The sequence below is a fragment of the Myotis brandtii genome, unplaced genomic scaffold (assembly GCF_000412655.1).
Source record: "Myotis brandtii unplaced genomic scaffold, ASM41265v1 scaffold730, whole genome shotgun sequence".
Classification (NCBI taxonomy): Eukaryota; Metazoa; Chordata; class Mammalia; order Chiroptera; family Vespertilionidae; genus Myotis; species Myotis brandtii.
In genome coordinates this window covers 120392-146187 of record NW_005370887.1, presented here as the reverse complement: position 1 = coordinate 146187, position 25796 = coordinate 120392, and the positions used below count along the sequence as shown (strand labels likewise).

Here is a 25796-nt window from a genome sequence, read left to right as displayed (position 1 = left end):
ATTAAATTGAGGAAAATATAAGAATATTTATGGTAGGAATATAACTCAGTATTTGGAGGGGTTTTTTGTTTGTTTTTGTTGTTTTCTTTTCATTTGTCTTTATTGTTGAAAGTATTCCCATTGACCCCCACAACCCCGAACCATCCCCTCCCAGGCCTCCACCACACTATTTTCTGGGCTATGCATATCCTATATAATAAAAGTCTAATATGCAAATTGTCCCCACGGGTGGGAGTTCAACCTATCGGGAGTTAGACATGCGCTGACCACCAGGAGGCGGCACTAAACATGGCAGGCATCGGTGATGTGGCGCTGGCAGCAGGCAGCAGTGGAGGCGCTGCCAGCCCTGATGGGCCCCGACAAGAGTAGGACCACGGTGGGATGGTGGAGCAGGTGAGTGGATGGCACCAGGCCAAGGCAGGTGTGAGTAGGGGCCCCGATCGCCCCGCTGGTCACCCCACAGATCGGCCCTGATCACCAGCCAGGCCTAGGGACACTGCCCATACATGAATTTTGTGCACCAGGCCTCTAGTATGCATATAAGTTCCACAGTTAATCTCTCCCCACCCACCCACCCACTCATGCCTTCCCTCTGAAATTTATCAGTCTGTTCCATGCTTCTATGTCTCTGGATCTATTTTGTTCATCACTTTATTTTATTAATTAGATTCCACATATGAGGGAGATCATGTGATACTGATCTTTCTCTGACTGGTTTATTTATATATAACTCAGTATTTTGAACTACACTTATCCATAAAACATCCAGAATGTATGGTTACCTTGCCTATACAAGTCCTCAAGGAAAAACCTATCCTTACTGGTAAATGCAGTCAGTAAAAGCTAAATGAAATCATAGAAGCCATGGCATACTATGAAAGCAGGCTAAAATGAATAAGGCAATATTCAACTCAGGTTTCCTGAGAGCCATTCACTGCCTAGGCACTTCCAGTGCATCAATGAGCACAAGTAGACAAATGTTGCCCTCTCAGAGCCTGCCTTCCAGCAGGGGATGATGTCAATGTACAATACTCACAGTAAGTGGGTAAATGTTTTGGTGTTTTAGAAGCTGATTAGTTATGAAAAGAAGTGACAGTGAGTGAAGTCAGAGGACGTCCAATTTAATAGTAGCTTGATCTACAAGGACCTCATTGAGGAAGTGACACTTGAGAGAAGGCCTCCAGAAGCCCTGTGAGATGCCTCCACCTTATTTCTCTACCCTCCCCTGCTGCTCAGCTCCTGCTGCCATGCTGAACGCTTCACTCTGCCCACCAGTTCCTGCCTTTGCCCTAACTGTGCTTTCTGCCTGGAGAACACAGCATAAGGCAAAATGTGAGAAGCGCCCCGAGGTTGGTAAAACAATTTTAAAAAACTGCTCCTGGAGATGAGAGATAGGACGATTGCTTGTTGTTGATGTAGTCAGAAAAGGCCTAGGGAGGAATTCTCTTTCAAAAATGCTTTTCAGATTTACCCCACTTGCTGGCTTGTCTTTTATCTGTCTACATCCTGAATTCCTTTTAACCTCCCATTCTGTCCTCTTGGAGGCAGTAGAGTTTGGGACTCAGACTCACCCAGTTTTGAATTTCAACTCCATCACTTAGTAAATGTGCAACTTTGGCAAACTGGATTTCTTTGAGCCTCGGTTTTCTCATCTGTAAAACAAGACAGTAATTCTTTGAAGCTTGTTGTAAGAAAACAGTAACATACAAGATCTGGCAAATGACAATGAGAGAGGATACCAGTCCTGAAAAGAAATGGATCCGATAGTGAAGAACATTTTTTAGACCAGGCTAAGGAGAATGTACTTTATTTTGCAGGTAATGGAGAACCATAACAATTGTTGTGCACAGATAAGGGACATATTTGTGTGTTTTAGAAAGATGACATTAGCAACAACTCTTCAGAACTGACCTTGCAAGACCAAGTGGTATGATAGTGCCATGTTATGATCAATTCAGTTAAGCCTGGTAGTGACAGAAAGGGTAGATTTGATAACTAGCCATTAAAATATGTTTCTAAACTTTATATCTAGACATTCAGTCAATTCTCAAAATATAGGCAAAATAAATAAATTATTCTTAATCATTTTTATTAATGTCTTAACCCAATTTCATGGAGCTTGGCTTTTCCTTAGATTTACTATTTGAGGGATGTATGATTTGAGGACCAACTGCTAAAATTGCCAAGAATAGAAAAGGGGGGGTGGGGAGAGAAATCAACTGATAAACAGGAGTCAGCGAGTCTGGGAAAAGAAATTTAAGTAAACTATTTTGTGGCCCAACAGATATCACTTTAAAAAGAATTTCTCAGCTGTTGACTTTGAAAAATAATTGCATTGCCTAGCTTTTAGTTTGTAGATAACCTAGATGGATAAGAAAATCATGATTTCCTTTTACTAGTCGAATGGCTAGGCTGACCCCCTTGCATAGCAAAGAGCAGATGGGAAGGGTATGGAAGGAGAAACCAGCATAAATCCATCACCATTGATAGAGGAGCTTGAAGGTGCACACATGTTCAGTTTTGCCAGAGTGAGGACCACCAGCTTTTCAATTGGCAATATATTCATATAGTTTAACATTCAGAAAGTACAAAAAGATATAGAGTGAAAAGTCTTCCATGCATCCTATCCCCCACACTTCCAGTTCCCCTCTTCTAAGAGCAATTTCTTATTTATCCTTCCAGAGATATTTTATGTATATACAAGCAAAATATATTCATTTTTCCCTTTTTAATACAATGGTAACCTATTAAACACACTGCTTTGTATCTTAGGGTTTTTTATCATTATCATTGGTTTTGGGGGTTTTTAGTTGTTTTACTTAATATATTTTGGAGATTGTTACATATCAATATATAAAGAGTTTCCTCATTATTAAGTACGGCTGCTTAGTATATTATTTATGGAAGTAACTAACCCCTTCCTATTAATAGGTTTTGTATTTTTGTAGCTAACCCTCTCCCTATTAATAGACATTTAGATTGCTTCTAATATTTTGTTATTTCATACAACGAATAGTCTTAGGTAGAATTGCTGAGTCAAGCTGTGTGTGACCATGTATTTCTGACAAATACTGCCAAATTGTTCTCTATAAAAGCTGTACTAATTTGCATTCTCACATGTAGAGTATGAAGAGCACTATCCTTGACTTGAGAGCTGAAAACTGTATCATCAATTGCTATCTAGGTGGAGTAAGTTCAAACTCTCTGACATCAACTCACAAGTTGTCATTCTAAGGGTTTTTCTTTCTATCAAAGGTGAATATACTCATCTCCAAGATCAGTTGTCGCCTGGGGACAGTTTAGTCTCCCAGGAGATATTTGGCAATGTTAGGAGACATTTTTCTTTCTTTCTTTTTTTAATCTTTATTGTTGAAAGTATTACATATGTCCCCTTTCCCTCCCTTGACCTCTCCCAGCCTGCCCCCACCCCCCACCCCAGGCCTTCACCACTCTATTGTCTGTGTCCATGGGTTATGTATATATTTACATAAGTTCATTGGTTGATCTCTTCTCACCCACCCACCCGTCCCTGCCTTCCCTCTGAGTTTTGACAGTCTGTTTGGAGACATTTTTCGTTGTCACACCTGGGGTGGACATGTAGTGGGCAGGGGCCTTGGATGCTGTGAAATATCCTGCAGCGTACAGGACAGTACACCCCTCTTTCTCTCCACAAAGCATCATCTGGTCCAAATGTCAGTCGTGTGGAGGTGGGAAAATCTGCCCTACAAAACCTCTGTTTCCTCTCAATCACGTTAAATAACATCTTACAAAGCCTAAGATTCTCAAGTAAAATAACAATCCCCTCTCTGTGTTTCTTTTACCACATTTATATTGTACTGAAATTAATGATTTGCAGGAACTGTGAGCTCCTCCAAAACACGAATGTATCTTAATTTATATTTGCATCCTGAATATCTGGCACAAAGAATGCACTTAATTATTAAATGAATGAATAGAGGTTATCAGTGTTTCATAATTGTCTCAGTGTGATGACTTAGGGGATTTATTTATTTTTTAATCAAAGACTATTCTTTTGGAAATGTCAAATGAATAAGAAGTATTTGAACTTCTATAATAAACTGTAGTTTATTACACAGTATCAGTCACTTAATTGTATACTATCTTGCTCATGGGGAGCTTTTGATTGAATTTGTCTTGTCTCCTCCAATGGATTGCAACCTCCTTACCGGCAAAAATCAAAACTTTTAAGTATTTCCTGATGACTTAGTGTTTTACAGACTATAAAGCAAGGAGAGTGATAGGTTGTTTAATTCTCTTTCTTTTCTTTTCGTTTCTTTTTTTAATCACAACTCATAGGCCAAACCCAAAGAGCTGGACCTCGCAGAGAAATTATTCATTCTCAAGAGCAGAGCCCTCCCCGCCCCCTTTTCTCTCAGTCACTCAGGTCCTCCTTACAAGGAGCAAAATAGTAACCCCGCAGAGGGTTCCGACCAAGCCCTGAGGAATCCGTCTGCTTCATAACGTTGCCTTCTCTCGGTTTCCCTGAGTTCTCTTGAAGTAAAAGAACCCCAACTCACCAGCTCCATGCCCAGCCCCCTGTTCACATTTATATCCATCACATCCATCACTGCAAGTACTGCCACCAGACACCTTCCCAGCGTTCAATACAATTAAGGACCCAAGTGTGGGAACCGGAGCAGGGACTGGCTGGTGCCTGACATGAGCGAAAAGCAGAAACGACTAACAAGCTTTCACCTGAGGCCAGGTAGCAGGGGTCTCCGCTTAGGTGCCCACCTCTCCACTTCGGAGCCACCTCTGCCAGAAGGAAGGCAGGTGGAGTGGACGCCTAGTTTTACTGAGAGCGCCATGGTGCGGGGGGAGTGTGGCAGCCAGGGAAAAGAGCAGCAGATCAGCAAGGTCAGGGAGGAATGAGGCAAGGTCAAGAATGCTTTTTCTAAGGCTGAGTGGCGCTAAATATATGCTGCAGAAAGTTGGGATGCAGGGCAGCTTTGATCACATTTAACACAGGGTTGTAAAATGCAAATGCAAAAAAAAATGCCAGTGTAGAACTGCCTAGTCTACTTCTAATGGCTTTTTAACCACCGGTTAGCCCTGAGATCCTTGTGCATTTCTTTGCAGTTAGGATAAGCTTACAGTGGTCCTTCAAGCGTCAGCTGCAAAAGAAGGAAAACATTCTAATATCTGACAGGTAGACCAAGTAACTGATGAGAGCCAGCTTGATTGAAGAAGGTTAAAAATAACAAAACAACTATTTTAATCATTTCTTCTCTAGAAGAGTTCAATTTTTTAAAAAAATAACTTAGTTAGGCACTTTTAAACAGCAACATTGATATTTAGCCATGAATTATCTCCACAGGTAGGCAAATGGAGCTATTGAGGGGTGGTTTTTTATAGTTAATAAAACTTGAGTCTTTATTTTGCTGAGAAAAAGAAAACACGAAAGTCCACATTTCCCACCTGATCCAAAATAAATAGAGCTCATTATTGTGTTAATCTTCAAGTTAGCTAAAAGTTTCTTCTCTATCTTATAAATGACAGTCTTTAGGTGGGTGTGGGAGAATGTAAACTTATTTAAGTATTGGACCATTTAAAGATGAGCTCTCTATAAAACATATTGCATAGATCCTGCCTTCGTAGGTAAGTGATGTCAAAATAGTAATTCATGATTATGTATTTTTTATCTTCCAAAAACCATACTAAGTGTCTAACTTATTTCATTTAAGCTTTATACCGACATTTTGAGGCAGGATATTCATGTGTGGTCGTGGAAAGGTTTCCAAGCATGAACTCCCTACAATTAACTGCAAGCACATAGGTGCGTGCACTTCTGTGTTTCTAGAAAGAAGGTTCATAGTTTCCATCAGCTTCTCAGAAGAATCTGGGACCCTTAAAACATCCACATTGGATTCATCATTATGAAGAGCAGCAACTTCTGTCAGGATTACCTCTATTAGCTTGAATTCGTAAAGGCAAGGCTATCTGTTTTTAGTTTTTTGTTGTTTTCCTTATTGTCTGATTATGCTTCTTGCCCCGGTCATGAAGCTTCACACACACACACACACACACACACACACACACACACGCCCCTGACTCTCCCTTCTGTAAAATTGGTTAATAATATGGACTCTGGAGCCAGAGTATCTGGTCTCTACCACTTCCTGCTTGCGTGGCCTGCCTCTGTTTCCAGATCTGCCAAGTGGAACTCATAGTAGGTACATCCTCATCGAGTTGTTCTGAGGATTAAATAAGTTTACATAGAGAACAGTGTCTGGAACTTAGAAAGCAATAAATAAGTGCTTGCTGTGCCGTATGATTCCAATCTGTTGTGAATTTAGAAGCCGTCTGTTCAAATTGTATTTGACAAAAGAGGAAGGATACATTTGGGTTCTTCATGTTTCTCAAAGCCCTTTTTTTATTTCTTGGTTTTTGTCCAGTCCTGCTTACAATGGAATTCAGTGAGATAACAGGCCATGCATTCATTTCTCTAGAACAGTGTTGAACAAAAGAACAGGGTAGGGAGAAGGGACGCTGATCCTGTCTCATGAGCCCTCATTAAAGTAACCATTATCGCTGACCGTCCACAGGACACTGTTTCTGGCGCTCAGCAAAGCAGCCTTCTCTTCTCTTCAGCCCTTCTGATTTGCGTTAGACTCCGTCTGAAAGGAAGAACCAGTTTTTCTGCTAATATCTTTGAAAAATGCATTTGAGGCAGCTATTCGTGTGAGGGTGTGATTTTTTTAGGAATGTAGGAACTGCTTTTTGTGGTCTGTGGGTGCTTTGTGGGGTCAAATCGCCTCTCCTTAAAACTACACTGACAGGACCTGCTGGGTTCAGAACGCAAATGATCTAGGCTATGGCTCCCAGTTAAAGGAGCAAATAAAACAGAATGGAGCAGGATGGCAGGTGGCATTTTTTAATATATATTTTATTGATTTTTTACAGAGAGGAAGGGAGAGAGATAGAGTTGGAAACATCGATGAGAGAGAAACATCGATCAGCTGCCTCCTGCACACCTACTGGGGATGTGCCCGCCACCAAGGTACATGCCCTTGACTGGAATTGAACCTGGGACCTTTCAGTCCACAGGCCAATGCTCTATCCACTGAGCCAAACCGGCTAGGGCGGCAGGCAACATTTTTAAATAGTCTCTTCTCTTGCCTCGCTGTTCTCTCAGGGTCTTTGCACCGTCCGTCTGAAGGCTAACCGCTCTGTCAGATGGCTGGTGACAGAGGTGCTCACCCAGGTGCCTGTAACACTTGCGTAACATTACTAAAGAGCTGCAATGACATCTGGGAGCCCTTGTCCTAGCAAGGTGGCAGTCCTGAAGTGGGCAAAGGTCATTGCTGCCCGCAGGACTACTGCCATGACCTGCGGGGATCAGCATCCTGCCGGTCCAGGACTGCCAAGCCTCTCTCCAGCCCTTCTGTCCAGTGCTCTTCCCACCAGAGCAGCTTTGGTGCAAGTCACAAAGGGATGAGATCCCCTGCTGCCTGTCTTATTAAGCATGAGCGTCTGTTATGAAAATAGGCAGCGTGGCAGAGTAGTGGAACCCACTGTTTTCAGTGGTGTCAGCCTTCAACAAGCCAGGCCTTTCATAAAGGGACCAGTTGTGAATGTCATCATAGTCGGTGTTAATGCCATCCAGGCTGCCCTGCACTTGTGCGTGCACGCGCGCGCACACACACGTGGCAAAAGTAGGTTTATAGTTGTTCATATGGAAAATATTTTAATAATAAGTAATATTACAAGAATAAACTGTTTTTGCATACTTGGAACTGTAAGCCTACTTTTGCCCACTATGTATTTTTTGTTTTGTTAATCCTCACCCAAGGATATTTCTTCCATTGATTTTTAGAAGGAGTGGGAGGGAGGGAGGGTGTGAGAGTGAGAGAGGGAGAGAGAGAGAGACAAATGTTGATATGAGAGAGACACATCGATTGGTTGCCTCCCACACATATCCTGACCAGGGCCAGGGAATGAACCTGCAACCCAGGTATGTGCCCTTGATTGGGAATCAAACCGGCCATCCTTTGGTGTAGGGGGGCTAGTGCTCTAACCATTGAACAACACAGACCAGGGCTACCGTGTATGTTTAAATTTGTCCTTTCTTTCCATTTCCTTTCCAGAGTTACAGATAATAAAGAAGAAGCACAGAAAGAACCAGGATTAGCTTGCATTAGAATCAGTTCAAAGGGCATTCTAGGTTTTCAGCCTTGAGTAGGTTACTTGAGGTCTGGGCCTCAGTTTCCTTCTCTGTGAAAGGTGGATGTTTACCTTGCAGGCTTGTGCATTGCCAGAACAAGGCTTTAGATCTTTGCTCATGGTTTTCAGGGCAAAAACACCAAAGGGATCTGCTATCAAGAGTCCAGTTGCCATCCCACTTAAAGAAAACTCATTTTGTGACCAATTCAGAAAGAATTCATAATGCTCTAGCCAGTCTTATAAGGAAATCCCTATTCACTCGTGCAGGGACAAAGACTCCCATTTGACCAAACTTTAGTCAGGCTCTGAGCTCTCTCCTGCACTAGAGCACAATCTCGAGCTTCATGTCTATCCTTGCAGAGTCCAGTTTTAGCAAGAATCCTACTAAGCCAGTTAGAGAGAATCCTCCCAACCTTAATATCTGATCACCCTCAATATCTAATCAAATCCCCCACCAGCCTCCAGGTGACAGCTGATCACCTCGCCGGCCTTCAGCAACAATCCTATTAAGTGGTTTATTAAGAATTCCCGCCAAAACCGGTTTGGCTCAGTGGATAGAGCGTCGGCCTGTGGACTGAAAGGTCCCAGGTTCGATTCCGATCAAGGGCATGTACCTGGGTTGCGGGCACATCCCCAGTAGGAGATGTGCAGGAGGCAGCTGATCGATGTTTCTCTCTCATCTCATCGATGTTTCTAACTCTCTATTTCTCTCCCTTCCTCTCTGTAAAAAATCAATAAAATATATTTAAAAAAAAAAAAGAATTCCCCTACCCTTGATGTGTCCTTTTAGTAATTTTCCATCCACTGACCCCCACCCTTAACCTGCTCCTTGGTTATAAATCCCCATTTGTTCTTGTTGTATTTGGAGTTAAGCCTGGTCTTTTTCCCTTCTCTTTCCCTTCCTTTTTGAAAATTCTTTTATTTTTAATATGTTTTTATTTTTGGAGAGAGAGGGGGAGAGAGAAAACATTGATGTGAGAGTAAAACATGGATCCGATGCCTCTTGCATGCACCCTGACCAGGTATCGAACCTGAAACTTGGGCACGTGCCCTGGCTGGGAATGGAACTGGAGACCTCTCAGTGCATGGAACAACACTCAACCAACTGAGCTATACAGGCCAGGGCTTTTTTTTCCAGTTTCTTTATTGAAATATATTTGACATATAAAATTGTATAAATTTAAGGTATACAACATATTAATTTGATACATTTTTATATTGTAATATGATTTCCATTGTAGTGATAATTAGCACCTCTATAACATCACTTATTTTTCATTTCTTTTTAGTGGTTTGAATAATTAAGTTCCAGTCTCTTAGAAAGTTTGATGATTATAATACAATATTATTGTCTAATTTTACTATGCTGTGCATTAGCTATGTAGGATTATTTACTGCTCATTGCAAGATTGTACCATTAAACATCATCTCTCCTATCCCCCCAAGTTCTCCCACCCCCATATAACTACCATTTTACTGTTTTTATGAGTTTGGCTTTTTCAGCTTCCACATGTAAGTGATGTTATACAGTATTTGTCCTTGTTTGACTTATCTCACCTAGTGTAATGTTCTCAAGATTCACCCATGTTGTCAAAAATAGCTGAATTTCCTTCTTTTTCATGGCTGAATAATATTCCATTGTGTGTATATGTCATATTTTCTTTATCCCTTCATCTGTTGATGGGCACATAGATTGTTTCTGTAGCTTGGCTATTGTAAATAAGGCTGTAATGAACATGGTAGTTTATTTATCTATTTGATATACTATTCAAAACAGCTTAAATATCTGATAAATTTCTCATCTAAAATAAATACGTATGCCTTAGTACAACAGTTCAATTATAAGTCGTGAAATTATAGTCTGCCATAAAATAAAATACTAAACATATTCTCCTCCTGAGATCGTCTTGACACCTATCACAGTAGTCCTAACTAAAGTCTTCCTTACCATTTTAACAAGTGTCAGAATAAATTTTTCACACAGATCAGTGCTTACTAGTATATATTGATACTTTTAAGGAGACTAACACATACCAGGTGCTTAATATATGCCAAGATGCTATTCGTTCTAAATGCCAAACCTGTTCCCTACAACATCTCAGTGAGGCAGTCCTCTGACTGTTACCCTCAAGTTATAGATTAAACTGAGGCTCTGAGAGGTTATTTGCCAAAATACATAGAGTTAGAGTTAGGGAGTGGAACTGATACTCTAATCCAGGGATTCTGGCCCCTGCTTCCATGTTCTTAAATGCAATGCCAAACTGCCTTCAGAGGACTAGAATTAGGTTGGGAATTCTACTCTGTCAGTGCTTTTGGGGCAAAGCTCTCAAACTCAGCTGTCCACAGGAGCCCAGGTAAGTAATGTGAAGGAGTGAAACAGGGCAGGTGGAGAATGGGCCATCCAGGGGAACAGCCAGTGGTTCTCAACCTTCCTAATGCCGCGACCCTTTAATACAGTTCCTCATGTTGTGGTGACCCCCAACCATAAAATTATTTTCATTGCTACTTCATAACTGTAATTTTGCTACTGTTATGAATCGTAATGTAAATATCTGATATGCAGGATGTATTTTCAGGGGTCGAGACCCACACGTTGAGAACCGCTGGAACAGCCCTTATCAGCACCTTCTGGTGTTACTTTCTGGAAATGCATACCTTCCAAGTTTTTAAAGAGAAGCAAGAGGGAAATCTGGATTTTTATGAAAGTTCTCTTCGATTCAAAAAGACAAAGAAAGAAAAGAAAAGGGAAGGAAGGGAATGGAAGTTAAAACCATGCAGGACACTCACTCACACACACACACACACACACACACACACACACACACACACACTCACACACACACACACTCAGACACCTGCAGGAAGAATTCAGTCAGTATGTGGGCCACCTGTTTGCAACCTCTAAATTTTTCAAAGTTAAATCTTATCTTGGACTCTGGTTGATATTTTTTACACTGATTGATTTTAAGACATTCTCATTCTAAACTACTGAGTAATTACACTTTTTAAATGTCTTATGTGTCTAATCTATTGGAGACTAATGATTTCTGCTATTCGGTGGGTGAGGGAGGGGAAAATGCTCAGGGTGGGGGCGAGGAGGTGGAGGGTTGTGGAGGGAAGATTGTCTCAAAACGTAGGCAGCCTCTCCCAAGCACATGGAGATGCTGTGAAAATTACACCAGCGTCTGTGTAATCCAGTGGTGTTGACTTCCTATCTGCTCATAAATCAAGAGATTCTTAATTACAGGTGTTAATCTGGGCTTTCCATCTTTATTCCTTAAATGATGGGTAAATTAACCTCAATTAACAAAGCAAACAAACCCTTTCAAAGTTAAACGAGTACAATTAGCTATCTATAGGACAATGGAAGTAAGCTCAAGGACTGAGTTTTATGAAATCCCTCATCTTTTTCTAAATCTTTCAACTTTCAGTTGCTGAACTTTGAGCTACTCAAAATTTATAGTCCTCTTGGCAAACCAGGTTTCTTGGCTCTAGGCCAAGGTATAATGTAGGAGGCATTCTGTATTCCTGGCTTTATGAGACCTTCCAGCGTTTTGTAGCAGGTGTCCAATGTACTTATCTTTAATTGTCTAAACCTACATTGCAAATACATAAAATTTAATGAGTAAGATACAACTGTTTTCTTACTTCCAAACACAGCATTCTTTTTTATTGTGTTTTCATTTTTATTTCATGCCATAGATTTAAATTTCCTATTATTTTGAAGTTTGGTAGGACATTAATAGTGGCCATTTTGGAAAGAAATGGGATCAATTAATATCTTTTTTAAATACATTTTTAAAATATGTTTTTATTGATTTCAGAGAGAGGAAGGGGAAGTGAGAGAGAGATAGAAACATCAATGATGAGAGAGAATCATTGTTTGGCTACCTCCTGCACACCTCCTACTGGGGATCAAGCCGGGCATGTGCCCTGACCAGGAACCGAACTGCGACCTCCTGGTTCATGGGTCGATGCTCAACCACTGAGCCACACCAGCTGGGTCAATTAATACCTTTTTATGCACAAGATCCTGCAGTGTCCTGTGAACGGAAAATAATCAATAAGTTTGTCCCATTCCCTCCTGAGGCTTAAAGTACTTTGGGATAAATAAGGCATTTATACAAGGAACAACGGTACAAAAACTGCATTAATAAAAGCATAATACAAAAGACCCAGGTTAACATAGCTATAGGCTTTTTAAAAGAGAGAGATACTTGACCTGGTGGGCATGCCTCAATAGTTAGAGCGTCAGCCTGTGCACCCATGAGTCATGAGTTCAATTCCTGGTCAAGGGCACATACCTAGGTTGCAGGTTGATCCCCACTCCGATCCCCCGCCCCCTGTTGGGTTGGGTGAGGTAGGCAACCAATCTGTGTGTTTCTGTCACATTGATGTTTCTTTCTCTCTCTCTCCCTCTCTCCTCCTCCCATCCACTCTCTCTGAAAATCAATGAAAAAAATATCCTCTGCTGAGGATTAACACAAAAAATAAAGAGAGAGACTTTATGATTTGAAGGCTTTAGAGACCTTCAGAAAGTAAAGTAAGTGGGGTTTAAGTGGGACCATGAAGAGTATATAAGCTTTTTCAGGAGGGAGAGGGCAGAGAGTGGAAGGAAGGGTATAATAAAGACAGATACAAAAGAAGGAGAGGGAAAGATGTGGTTGGGGCACAGCAAGTGAATGCAATAGAGAATTGCAGTAAGGAAGAAATGGACTATAAACCTGAGGTGGGGGGACTGTCATACTTTCAACAAGATAAATTTAAATATAAATAAATAAACAAACAAACAAACTGAGGACATGGTCTGAATGAGCAGGAAGTAGTAAAAACCAAAGATGGGAAAATATTCAACCCATTATCATTAATAATGAAGTTAGCAGGAAGAACTGATTTAGGGGAGAAGAGAAGTTGGATTCACTGCTAGATTTCATATGATTATCGGTCAGCCAAATACCATTAAACTAAAAGATAAAATTATGTATTTTCAAAATCTGGGCCCAACCAAATTTGCCTTATTTTGACCCTTTATATCCTGAGTCAAGAGTGTGCTATTTGATTTATTATCCATCACATGCAAATATGTAAGATCCTTGAATTTTGATACCACAAAGCTCCTCTGAAATCATTTATTTTTTCAATGAGTTAATTAGGAGTCCAGAAAGTTTAAGTGATTAGCATGAGGTCACAGACTCTATGAGAAAAAGAGGTAATACCAAAACATAGTCATCCACTAGTTTCTGAAACATTGCTTTATTCACATCACCTGGTTATCTTTTCTTAAGTAAAAAAAATGTTTATGCATAAAGGCACACAAATAAATTTTTAGATATACTTTTTAAAATTTAGTATTTTCCCACCTTTGGGTACCTCCATCTCTCCCTGTCTCCAACTCATCACACTCCTTCTACTTAATACCTAATATGTCTTCTGAATATTTTTAGAATTTATATAATCACATACAAACATATCTGTACACACACACACACACACACACACACACACACATACAAACAGCACATACATATGTAGTGTTTTAGGTCACTGCTTTACAAGAATTAAAACTTACATACTCTTTTCTGTACCTTGCTTTTCTCATTCAACCATACTTGGGGAAATCTCAAGTGAAAAGTTACAGCCTAATTAGTATTTTTTGGGGGGGGAGGTTAGCTTTAATTTTTTAAAAATCCCCATTCGAGGATATGTTTTTATTGATTTTAGGGAGAGGAAGATAGAGGAGGAGAAAGAGAGAAACATTAATGTGAGAGAGAAACATCGATCAGTTGCCTCCTGTACACACCTTGACCGGAGATCGAACCCACAATCTGGGTATGTGCCCTGACCAGGAATCAAACCTATACTTTTTGGTGTAAGGGACAATGCTTCGACCCACTGAACTATACCGGCCAGGGCAATGGTTTCTTTTAATGGTTGCATAATGCTCTCAGTAGAGATATGTCTTGATTATTTTTGCTATTCCCCCATTCATGGAGATCAGCTTGTTTCCAGTTTTTGCCTCTACAAATAGTACTTCAGTAAACATACTTGTACCTAAATATATATGCTGGTATTTTGTTTTGATTGGGATCACTGGATCAATGATATGTTTATTTTTAGTTATAAACATTAAACTGCTTTCTTAAGAAAGCTGTAACAATACACATTCATACCTACAGTTAAGAAAAATACTTTCTTTAGCTAGGTGTCTCCCTAGGCTATAGTGTTATAACTGTTTTTTGAAGTTTTTTTAAGTACAATTGGTACAAAGTAAAATCCAATTGTTACTTTTTTGCATTTCTTTGACTACAAATGAATGTGATCAGTTTTTCATAAGCTTGTTGGTTGTTGGACTTCCGATCTTGCAGATTGCATTTTCATGTTCTTTACCCATTTTTGCAATGAGCTATTTTGTCTCCTTGTAAATTTTTAAGAGCTTCTACTGTATTATAGATATTTTTCCTGTCTCCTAGAGCTGCAAGCATTTTTTTTTCAAATCTATTGTATTTGTTTATGGTATCTTTGCCACACAAAATTTTTTTATTTTATTTAGATAACTATGCTTATATTTTTCTTATAGTTGCTGTATTTTCTGCCTTCCAAGGGAAGTTTATCATCCCTGTCCCTAGATTATTTTATGGTTCCTAGATTCCCTTACAGGACATTTATTTATTAATTGATCTATCTTTTTGTTTTTTGTTTATTTTATATTTTAACCTTTAATCCATCTAAATCCATCTAGGATTTCTTTTTGGAATTGGTGTAAGATAAAGACCTAGTTTTCTTTTCTTTCAGATGAATAAATAGTTTGACAGTCCCTTATATTAAGTAATCCATCCTTTTGCCACTAAATTGAAATGCCTCTCTTGTTATACATCCAATCTCATTTATATGTGGATCAATTTCTAGATATTCTATTTCACAAGTCTGTGTAGGCCCTATATTCAATACTTATTGATTTGATCACAGTAGCTTTACAGGATTTTTGGATTTTCTGATATCTGGTAAATCAGATTACACAAATGATTTTTAAGGTAGTTATCAAATGCTTAGGCAAATACATTAAAAACCTATTTGCTAGACAGCAGTGGAATGCAAAATCAAACTAATATATCAAAATAGCACCTGTATAGTTTTTAAAAAAATTCCAAAATCTACTTTCCATGATCTATATATTTTTATACAAACAGATTTGGAGAAGCATGATTTTCAATGCACTTAATAGTCCTTATATAAGTAACAGGTGTATCTTCAATCCTTAAATTCCCTATTATATTAATAGTACTGTTTCTTTGATTCACAGATCGGTCCTTCAGAGAAATCATCCCTGATTGTGTCTTCACTCTGACCTACGACAGCTTCCCAGTGGGAGCACTGCTCAGGGGAGAGCTCTGAGGTTTTCCTGAAGAGAAATCCCATGGGGACTGTACCTGACCCTCTAATATTAGCTAAAACTTCCCTGATCACAGCTACCGGAAAAGAAGAGGACCTAGGAGAGGTACAGGCTGCCTCACCTCCGCCTCAACCAGCCCTCCTGTGTAAGAACACCGATGGCCTTTCCAGCAAGCCTCGGGAACCAGCCCTCAGCCCCCGGGCAGCTTCGGAGGCCCTGATGCAGGCCTGTGAGCATGAGGCCGCGCGGCCGGACATGTCTTCTCCTGGCATCTTCAATGAGGTGGAGAAAGCATCTCCCACACTCAACTCCCCTGGCAATACCCAGCGGCCAGGAAACAGCAAGCCCACAGCACCAACCCCGTGTTCTGCAGCAGTGAAGGATCTTATACACACAGCGTGTACCATGCCAGCCAGTCAGCACAACCACCAGGCCATCCCAGGGGGCCAGCCCAACGCCAGCGCCTCCTCGGGATCTGAAGAGACCCTGGGGAAATCACAGAGAACCTCAGATGGAGAGCAATCTGAGACGCCGAGCTGTCCTGTGGGAGGCACTGGTAGCAGCAGCCAAGATCAAGTGCCCCGTGATTTTCCTTCTCAAGACACAATCCCGGGAGTGGTGCAGACTGCAAACACAGCGCCCAGGATGCTCAGTCGTGCCGCCCCTCCTGCCGGCGGGCCTGAAGGGGACAGGCAGGGAGCCATGTCCGACGCCAAGACCAGGGCCTGTGACTCTCCAGCCGGAGAAGACGGATGTTCAGGGAGCACACAGCCCTCTGCCACCACCGCAGACACCCAGGCCGTGAGTCCTGGGACACCTCAATCATCCCACCTCTCCAGCAAAGGTTCGACGTTTCCTCCAGAGCCGGAGAAGACGCTGCTAGCAGCACAGCACCAGGCGTCAAGGTTCAAAGAAGCCAGTACGATGACCAATCAGGCTGAAAATGAGATCAAGCAAGTTCCCAACAGGGCTCAGCAAGATGCGGAGGTGCAGGCCGTGGCCAGTGTCGAGAGCAGATCCGTCTCCACCAGCCCCAGCATCCTCACTGCGTTCTTAAAGGAAACCCCTGCTCGTGAGCGTTTGGAACAAGAGCAGCTACGTGTGGTTTGCCACGGCAGCAGTGGGAGCCACACATTGGAGCTGTCAGTCAACAAGCTATCCCCCCAGGAGTCGGGGCGGTGCCCTGGCATCATGCCAGAGGCGCACAGCCAGGCAGCTGCAGCTGTCTCCACGGTTCTCCAAGGGGATAGTAGGTGGGTGAGCCTGCCAGGGGAGGTCCCCAATACCTCATCCATCAATGAGGCATCCAGCAATGCCCAGGACAAGCGTACAGATGATGGGCGGTCAGCTGGAATGACCCCAGGGAGGGCAGAGCCCACTTCTAAACAGCTTTCTGCTAATTCCAGCTCCCTGAAAGCTAGCCTCACCGACCAGATTTCCATCCGTGCAGGAAGTCAAGACGAAACCAGTCAGGGGTTGGGGACATTTGGAACCAAGCCATCTGAGCTGGCAGTGAACACCACAGGTGGCCACAAAACAGACCCTGATTGCAAACTCTCCGCCTCCTGTGGGCCTGCCAGCCAAGCTGACCAGTTCGGGGGCTCGGACCCCACCGATAAAGGAGATGCAAGAGAGAAGAAGCCTGCATCTCTTCCGGTAGGAAAAGAACAAGAATCGAAAGGCACGAATCTCCTGGATGGGAAAGCAAGGGCAGAGGGCAAAAGCCTACTGCTCAATCCTAAAGCTCAAGAAAGTGGAGGCTCGGGGTCAGCTGCCAGTCCCATACCCTCCCCCGTTAGAAATAACCAGGAGGGCACCGTGGAAGAACACAGGCCGGCCAAACCAGCCACCAGCCTGAGCCTGCCGTCTGAACCCATGGGTGACTCCAGTCCTAGTTCGGGCAAGAAGACCCCTTCTCGCTCGGTCAAGGCCAGCCCGCGCCGGGCCAGCCGGGTCAGCGAGTTCCTCAAGGAGCTCAACGTGACGGCGGCCGCCCAGGTGGGACTCACCCCAGGAGAGAAGAAGAAGCAGCTTGGCGCCGACTCCAAGCTGCAGTTGAAACAGTCCAAGCGGGTCAGGGACGTGGTGTGGGACGAGCAGGGCATGACCTGGGAGGTGTACGGCGCTTCCCTGGACCCGGAGTCGCTGGGCGTCGCCATCCAGAACCATTTACAGAGACAGATCCGGGAGCACGAGAAATCCATCAAAGCGCAAAGCAGCCAGGCCCGGAGGTCCATTTCCTCGGATACGTCTTCGAATAAGAAGCTCAAAGGCAGGCAGCACGGCGTGTTCCAGTCCATGCTGCAGAACTTCCGACGCCCCAACTGCTGCGTCCGCCCTGCCCCGTCCTCGGTGTTAGATTGACGGGGAGCGTGTGTGGGAGCCCTGGTACACCTTGAGGGTCTTCCTACGTGTCCGTCCAGGTCAGAGCTTGCTCGGTTTCCTCCCACCCCCATCCCCCAGAGACAAAGAAGAGAAAGCGAGTATTAACTACAGGAAATTGCTACTAAGAATTGTTGGGTCCTTTGACTGGAGCTCCATAAATTAAAATATCTTTTCAGTTCGGGTCACACAAGGGAAACGAAGACATTTCACTCTGCAAGAAGGAACAAGAGAAAAGCAAGCTTCCCTGAAAGTTCTCCACCTCAATCAAGAGGAAATAAGATTCACTGGGGTTTTTTTTCATAGGTTGTTGCTTAGAGAACCAGCATTGTCATTATACGTGTGTCATTTTGTGCCACTGTTTCAATTGAACCCACTATGGTATTTCCATTAAAACCCCGGCTTTGTGTTAAAAATACCAGAAACGCTATTAGCAAAACCACCGTTACACTTTCTAGTCCTGTTGCAACAAGAATGCTGTTACCATGCAAAATTTAAGTAGCTGATAAGAACTATAATGGAAAAAAGGTAAAACAAATTTGACTCATTCCTAGGCCAGAGGACATGAAGTAAAAGCATTTAAATGCATACGATACCAAATATGAATTAATATTTGTAAACGTCTACAGATAACCATTTTTGTAAACCTTGTTATACCTCTTCATAAATTTAAGAAAGTTATAGGAGGGAAATTAGCTATGCTTTCGAATATGAATACTGCCCACATAATACATGAATTTATATATACAGATTTTCCAGCACCAAAGGCAAGATGCATCTCTGTGATTCAGACTAGATTAAATTCTCATTTCCTTACCCCAGAGGAAGTACATGTGGCTGAATTCTTGAAAAGAGTCATCAAGTTATTGATAATATTAAATTTTATGTTGTACGGGTGTTCTCCAAAAACATTCTACTGAAATGTTAAGGTTTTGGTAAGGAATCATAAACAACAAGTTAACAAACACTCTTCTCTCTGTGTTGAAAAAAAAAAGGAAAATTTCCTGAGTAACAAAAACAATGGGTTTAATTTAGACTCCACTAAACAGGAGGCAGTTTGTGTGTTTCTTTTGGTCTGGTTCAGTAACTTCTAATAGGAAATGTAGTCAACAGCAAATAGAATACCAGCTTCCTTACAGTTTTTGGATGTAGACTAATATCATGTAATTGCTTACGTTTCTAATCTATAGCAATAAGGTAACCTCTGCAAATGTTGATTTTAAGAGAAATACCGTCATATCTCATTCTTCAAACCCAAGAAAAGAGAGGCTTTTACTAAAACACAGTTTGAGCTTTGGTCCTGGAGAACATAGGCACCTGTTTGAGCTCAGCCCCTTCCTGCTTCCAGAAATTGACCCTGTCCATGTGATCCATGAGTGTCTTGCAGGCACTGGGCTAGGATGACCAGCAGTGGCTTGAGAATTGGGGTAGCTAGGAAGAGGGGAATGAGCTAGGGCCCTGGAAAGGCTTCCCCTCCTGGATTCAATGTAGGGAGATCGCTGCTCACCACCTTGCATTTAGAAAATCAGGTTGTTAGATGTTGAAGAGGCACTGCTTGCCTTCACTAAACTCACTCTCCTAGATGAGACAGATGGCCATGTATTCTCTCTCCAGAGACTCATAAATGCCATTTTTGCATGAACTCAAAAAGTCCCTGTTCTGGCTTTTTTTTTTTTAATTCTTTTTGGCAGATGCTGAAAATATTGGAGGAAATCATACTTGAACTTTAACACAAGCTACACTGGACACAACCTAAATTAGTAATAGCCATTGATTTCTTTCAAATCAACTGGACTGTATACAAGGCCTGCATAGGAGACCACAGTCACAGCATTCTCAGAGCCTGAGAATGGTACTTAACAGTGCTTGTATTTGGAATTTATAATGAATTTTTTCATGATACAATTTTTAGTTTCTTAACAGTTGGCCTCTATTGAGAATGCTGTCTGAAGTAGAAATTACCATCAAATTAACAATCACATTATTATTTAATGATTAGAGATTTGGTCTAAAACTCTCTTTTGGCCTTAAATATCCATTTGTAGTAATGTTCATGTCACTTCTGTCAGAGATGCCTTTTCCGGGATGTAATCTCACTCCTGTCTCTCGCTCATGTTGTTGTCTCCCTCACATGTCGCACGTGCTGTGTACACACAGAGAACACCCTGTGTACACAATGGCAGCTGTCAACAGCACCCACTGCAGCTGGGTGGGCCCCAGGTAATCCTCTGTGCAAAGTGGCTAGAACAGGCTGTTCCTGCATTCACATAGGAGAAAAGGAAGAATTCAGCATCTGGTAATAATATTTATTTTCATGCGTTTGGAGTAACCACATGATTTATAAATAGTTAAATGAGACAGAGGCCTCAAAGAGTTGTAGGCATTTGTTGCACATTAAATAAATTTAAAATTAAATTAATTAAAACTAAACTTGGTATAGTTGTGCCTCTCAGTAAAACTTAATGTTTGAGATAGTAACTTTAACTGGTTTTCTTTGGTGCTGGCACTAACCCTGACTTCTTAATCTTTAATTCTTTATTATTTATCTTTACTTCTGCCATACTGTAGAAATTGTCAGAAAATATTTCAAAAGCTTTCTTGTTTTGTTGTTTATTGAATCTTATAGAAGGAACAGCTTTTAAGAACAGTAACAGAGGCCGACTGGCATGGCTCGGTGGTTGAGCATCAATGTATGAACCAGGAGGTCACAGTTTGATTCCCGGACAGGGCATATGCCCAGGATGCAGACTTGATCCCCAGTGGGGGGCATGCAGGAGGCAGCCAATCAATGATTCTCTCTCATCATTGATGTTTCTATGTCTCTCTCCCTCTCCCTCTTCTCTGAAATCAGAAAATATATATAATTTTTTTTAAAAAAATAGTAACAGAAATAGATCATCAAATGGATAAATAAGATAGGAGCCTGTTCAAGACAGCCATGTTTTTACATTATGATACCCTACGTACTCTCACAATAAAACCTTGATTTGAAATTTTGCCTTCACTTTGGTCTGTGACACAGCATAAACATTCACTCTGTCATTCATGACTCCTTAGGCTCACTCAGTAAATGGGGTTGCAAAACAACTTTAATGGCAGACTCTTTGAACTTGTTTGGCTATTCCTTACCTGCAGGACACACATTGGGTTGAAAGTTGTTGGTTTTTGTCCTTAATTTCTTTGGTTATGGTTTGATTCTTCTTAATGCATTTTAATTATTGAAATAAATGAAGGAAGTGTTTTATTAAGTAAATAAATATAAAATATTTCTTGAACCAATAGTAAAAGAAAAATGAGTTAGAACACAGAGTCTGGGAGATAATGAAACATTTAAAATGTTAAGAGGCCTTGCAGCCTACCCAGTAAATAATAGATTTTTAAAAAAATATATTTTATTGATTTTTTACAGAGAGGAAGGGAGAGGGATAGAGAGCTAGAAACATCGATGAGAGAGAAACATCGATCAGCTGCCTCCTGCATACCCCCAACTGGGGATGTGCCCACAACCAAGGTACATGCCCCTGGCCGGAATCGAACCTGAGACCCTTCAGTCCGCAGGCCGACGCTCTATCCACTGAGCCAAACCGGTCAGGGGAAATAATAGATTTTTTAATTGAAATCATGATTTTTCTATTTTTAGGATGACAAGAAAATGTCATCCCTTCAACTGTCATATGTTTATCTTTAGTGCTTTTCTAATTTTGTCTTTCTTGATTATTAGTTTTAATGCACAGACCAATTACTTCACATATAGTAAGTTTGTAATCAACCTCTGTATGTTTTGGATCTGTGGCATGAGTTGAACATTTTATTAGGTTAAAGCTAACCAGAAACCTTTTTGTTTGCATCCAAAATGATATATTTATACCCTATATGAGTATTATTTCCTACCTTCGTAAGTTCAGACATATTGAATATCATTTGATTTTATTATGGTTTTTTTAATCTTTAGAATTATCTGATACTCATTCCAGATACCAGTGTTCTACATGCTATAGGTTAAATATCAAAATTTAAATGAATTTGACTGAATATGCATGTATAACATATAACCTGGAGCTTGAATTTTGAAACTAAATCTTAATAGGGTTGAGCTTGTCATCTTAAAATAGAAAGCCAGAAAGAAGTTCCTATCATTCTGGAATACTGTATATACCACGTGAAAAATATACTATGACATGACTTTAAAATGTGTTTACAGGGGATCTATATGAGTATGCTATTAATGTAAATTATTTGGCCTTTGCTATATCTGCTCTGTTTTACTGCCTAAATGTGAAAATGTTTCTCCAACATATTGTACATGTGTTAAAAGATTTGTCCACTTCTAGTACCATATAACTCACCACATCCCTTGTCTACTTGTTAAGAATCAATATAAAGAAAAACAGTGCATTAGAATAAGGTTTGCATATATGTACATGTGTTTTTACTGAAAATTAGGTACTTGCAGACTTTTGTAGGCCTCTACCTGTCTGATTTATCAATCATCTACAATGCTGCCATGGAGATGATGCTGTTTATTCTCTCCTGCTTTGTCCTAAGTGGTGTTTGAGAAATGAGGCCTGTGAATTCCCCTTTGTGATAATTATACAGTGAACTCAGCAGTATCTTGACGAATGAACTGACCATCTTGTCCCCACCCCTGTTTTTTCTATACAGTAAATCAGAAATCTTGTCCACGTTTGCTTCTGTATTTACTATTTTATATTCATATCTGAGCATTTGTTTCCTGTTAGCAATGTTCCTTGTGTGAAGCCCTTTTGGTTGAATCTCTCCAAATGCTGGCCAGCTGCTGCCCCTTGGCAAACGACAAGTGATATGCAGAAGCTCCTGTCCCTCCTTCCTAATGAAATTCTGCAACTGGCTGAGTAATTATAAATGTCATCTGTGCAGATGCGTGGACTTAGGGTGGCTACAAAATTTTAGACATTTTTGCAAAAAAGGAAAAAATAGTCTTGTAAATATTGAAATAGATTTTCATGAACTTTATCCTAGTCTTGGGGAAAAAACTCTCCTTGGCTACAGAAATAAAATAAACTTGATTTGCAATGACCAAGGACCTAGATGAAGTGGATGAAGGTGGGAAAATTCTGTCTCACAAGTAACCAGAGGTCATGACAACTACTTTTAACTGTGAACACTCACCAGCTAACCTACTCACTTGCCACAACCAAAAAACCTCTCTAAGTAAATCCAATACATCGGTATATATGTGTAGATAGAAATAACAAAATAGCCTAAAAAATTACTGTTGGCTCTTAGGTAATCAAGGTGATGATCATTTTAAAGGACATTTAAATAACCATGGGCCTTGGTGAAATGACTGTGGAGGCCAGAATGGTGCAACAAGATGTTATTTACAAGTTTGGTGTGTGTGTGTGTGTGTGTGTGTGTGTTTTAAGTTCCAGATATTTCAGAAACTAATCATGAGAATAAAGACTGTTGAATATGAAATTAAAGCCAAGCAATAATGTGCCAAAAAGAGGCAGTTATACCAGCAAGTGCATCTACTATGGGCACACCACTATATAGTCATGGTCTGCTCCATGAAGACTGTAACCCACAGGATAAAGACGTAAAGGCTTCATTTCTCCTTTCTTACTGGAAAAGCTTGATTATGAGCTTATGACAGAGGTACAACACCAGTGAGCATTATTAGGGACATGGTTAACAGCCAAGACAGGAAAGGAGTCAGAAAGTCTTGCTAGCTTAAAACTCAAGACAGCTCCAACCGGAAACTTGGAGAAATGGAGAAATTAAACATATGGTCATTACTCTTCCTGGACACTTGCATGTAAAGCAATTGGATTAACTCTGCCTGGAGGATTGCCCACCTTAGCTATGAAAAAAATGGTTTTCCAAATGTAAAGTAACTAAAACATGAGTACTCATATCAAAAGGGGCCTCAAATAATGCCTTACAGAAAGAAAATGATGTTCCAGATGGGCGTTCCTAAATACTACTTCTTCATCAAGTATCTTTTTGGTTTCAAGCTCAACTCCACTGGCTGCAAAACAGTAGGAATAAAAGTCAGATAATTTGCACTTCAGAAAAAGGTACTGATGATCAACCAGCATGCTGACAATTATGATGATACGGCAGTGATTTAAGTGTGTTAAGGAGAATTAAATGGGAGAGAAATGCTGACTTCTCTTTTGATTTCTTAAGATGTGGGGATGTCATCCACTTATTTCTGGGGTGAAAATTATAGCTTGCTTTTTGACATTGCTGCTAGCATTACTCTTTATTACTTTAAAATTAAATTGTCTATTCTTTAGAAAGACTTTTAAGCAGTTACACAATTTTTTTCTGATTCTTATTGCTTTTAATATCAAGTAAAGACTACATATAGAGTAAACTATATTAAATGAGTAAAAAAGCTTATCCAGGTTTATCAGTATCTTTTAATGATTTTTAGATTAGATTCCTTAACATTTATTTTAACTGCATCTTTGAGTAAAATTATTTTTCATAATGTTTTCCATCATGTCTTAAAGTGATGTTAATAAATCGGGAGATTGCAGTATTATAGTCATACTCCTGAATCCCAGAGGAGAGGAGGGACTAATTCTTGTTTTAAGGGCATCTTGAGATACCTTAACTAAGGTTGAGAAAGGTCAATGGGGCCTGGAAACTCAAGAAAGAAATATACTAACAATGACTAAATGTCTAAATGTATTTATCTCTGCTGTACTAATATGTTGTGAACAATATGTTGTGCATAATACTGTAGCTGGTCGTGGTATGTCAATACTTCTGTAGGTGTGTATGGTCTGCGAGTGGTTGGTTTTCTATTTTTATGTGTAGAAAAAAATAACATGCCGTATCCCATTTTAAGGCCAAGTTCTGTCATAAGGTAGGCACATGCACAAAAGTGAATAAAGCCAACAAAAGTGTGCATGTGTATTCAGTAACAGTCCTTTCATTTTTGAAGGTCAGAAAGGGCTGTTGTTTTTTTAATCATCTTCAAAAGTAGATTACATAATTATCACAAAGACTGAATATAGTAATCAGTACATTGGCATGTTACTAAATACGCCAGGGCTAATTAACCATGCCATTAGTCACAGGTAAGGTCAGTTCTTTGACCACTGGGATGATTTCCATTCCTCACACATCCTCTCCATGTTAAGTGTGTGACTAGGATGTACATACTATGGGTGTGATTGTGTACATACCTCGTATGAATTATCTAAATCCTCAAAGCAGCTACAGGAAAGCAGGAAGAAGAAACAGTTGTTCAAAAGCCTCAAAAGGGCTAATCAATGTGTATTTTTATTTTCTACACATAAAAATGTGTACATAACATACTGTAAATAGCTTACACACATATATATGCACACATAAATGCATTTTATTCATACTAGGATATTTAAGTAAATCACAAAACAACTCATTGAAAACTGCATTTTTCTATGGTTGTTCTGTTTTACATATATTAGTATCGGGTCAGATTCTCCATTAAATGGTGTTACTCCCTGGTAGCAGATTTAGAAAATTAGGAAAGCTCCACTGGGCCACAAAAGTCTACTTAGCATCTTACTGAGGCACACACTGTTCCTGAGCAGCTAAGAGGTTTAATGCTGTTTCTTTAAGCACCTAATTTTATATCTGAAAATGACAAATACTGGGGAAAACCCATTATGTTTCATAGACTCTGTTTGTACATTTATTAGTGTATTTATTTGCACAGGCTGATAAAAGACCTACTTTTTTTTAGAGATATATCCATAGATTGCAAGAGTGTTATAATCACATGAAGTGAAAAATGATTGTAGACATTCTTATTTTCCCCCTTATGATCAGCCAAACAATGTTTAGCAACACCAAAGAAAAG

General features: G+C 40.5%; 1 protein-coding gene across 4 annotated transcripts in view; it reads left to right on the top strand.

The window, feature by feature from the left end:
* Window positions 1–20675, top strand: part of GPRIN3 (GPRIN family member 3) — a 75225-nt gene extending 54550 nt beyond the window's left edge. For all 4 annotated transcript variants that reach the window (XM_005882617.1, XM_005882614.1, XM_005882615.1 and 1 more), the window contains one exon: window positions 15485–20675. In XM_005882617.1, the coding sequence (XP_005882679.1) occupies window positions 15599–17938 (2340 nt within the window). In that variant the 5' untranslated portion in view covers window positions 15485–15598 and the 3' untranslated portion in view covers window positions 17939–20675. The remainder of the gene's footprint in view (window positions 1–15484) is intronic.
* Window positions 20676–25796: the final 5121 nt, after the last annotated feature.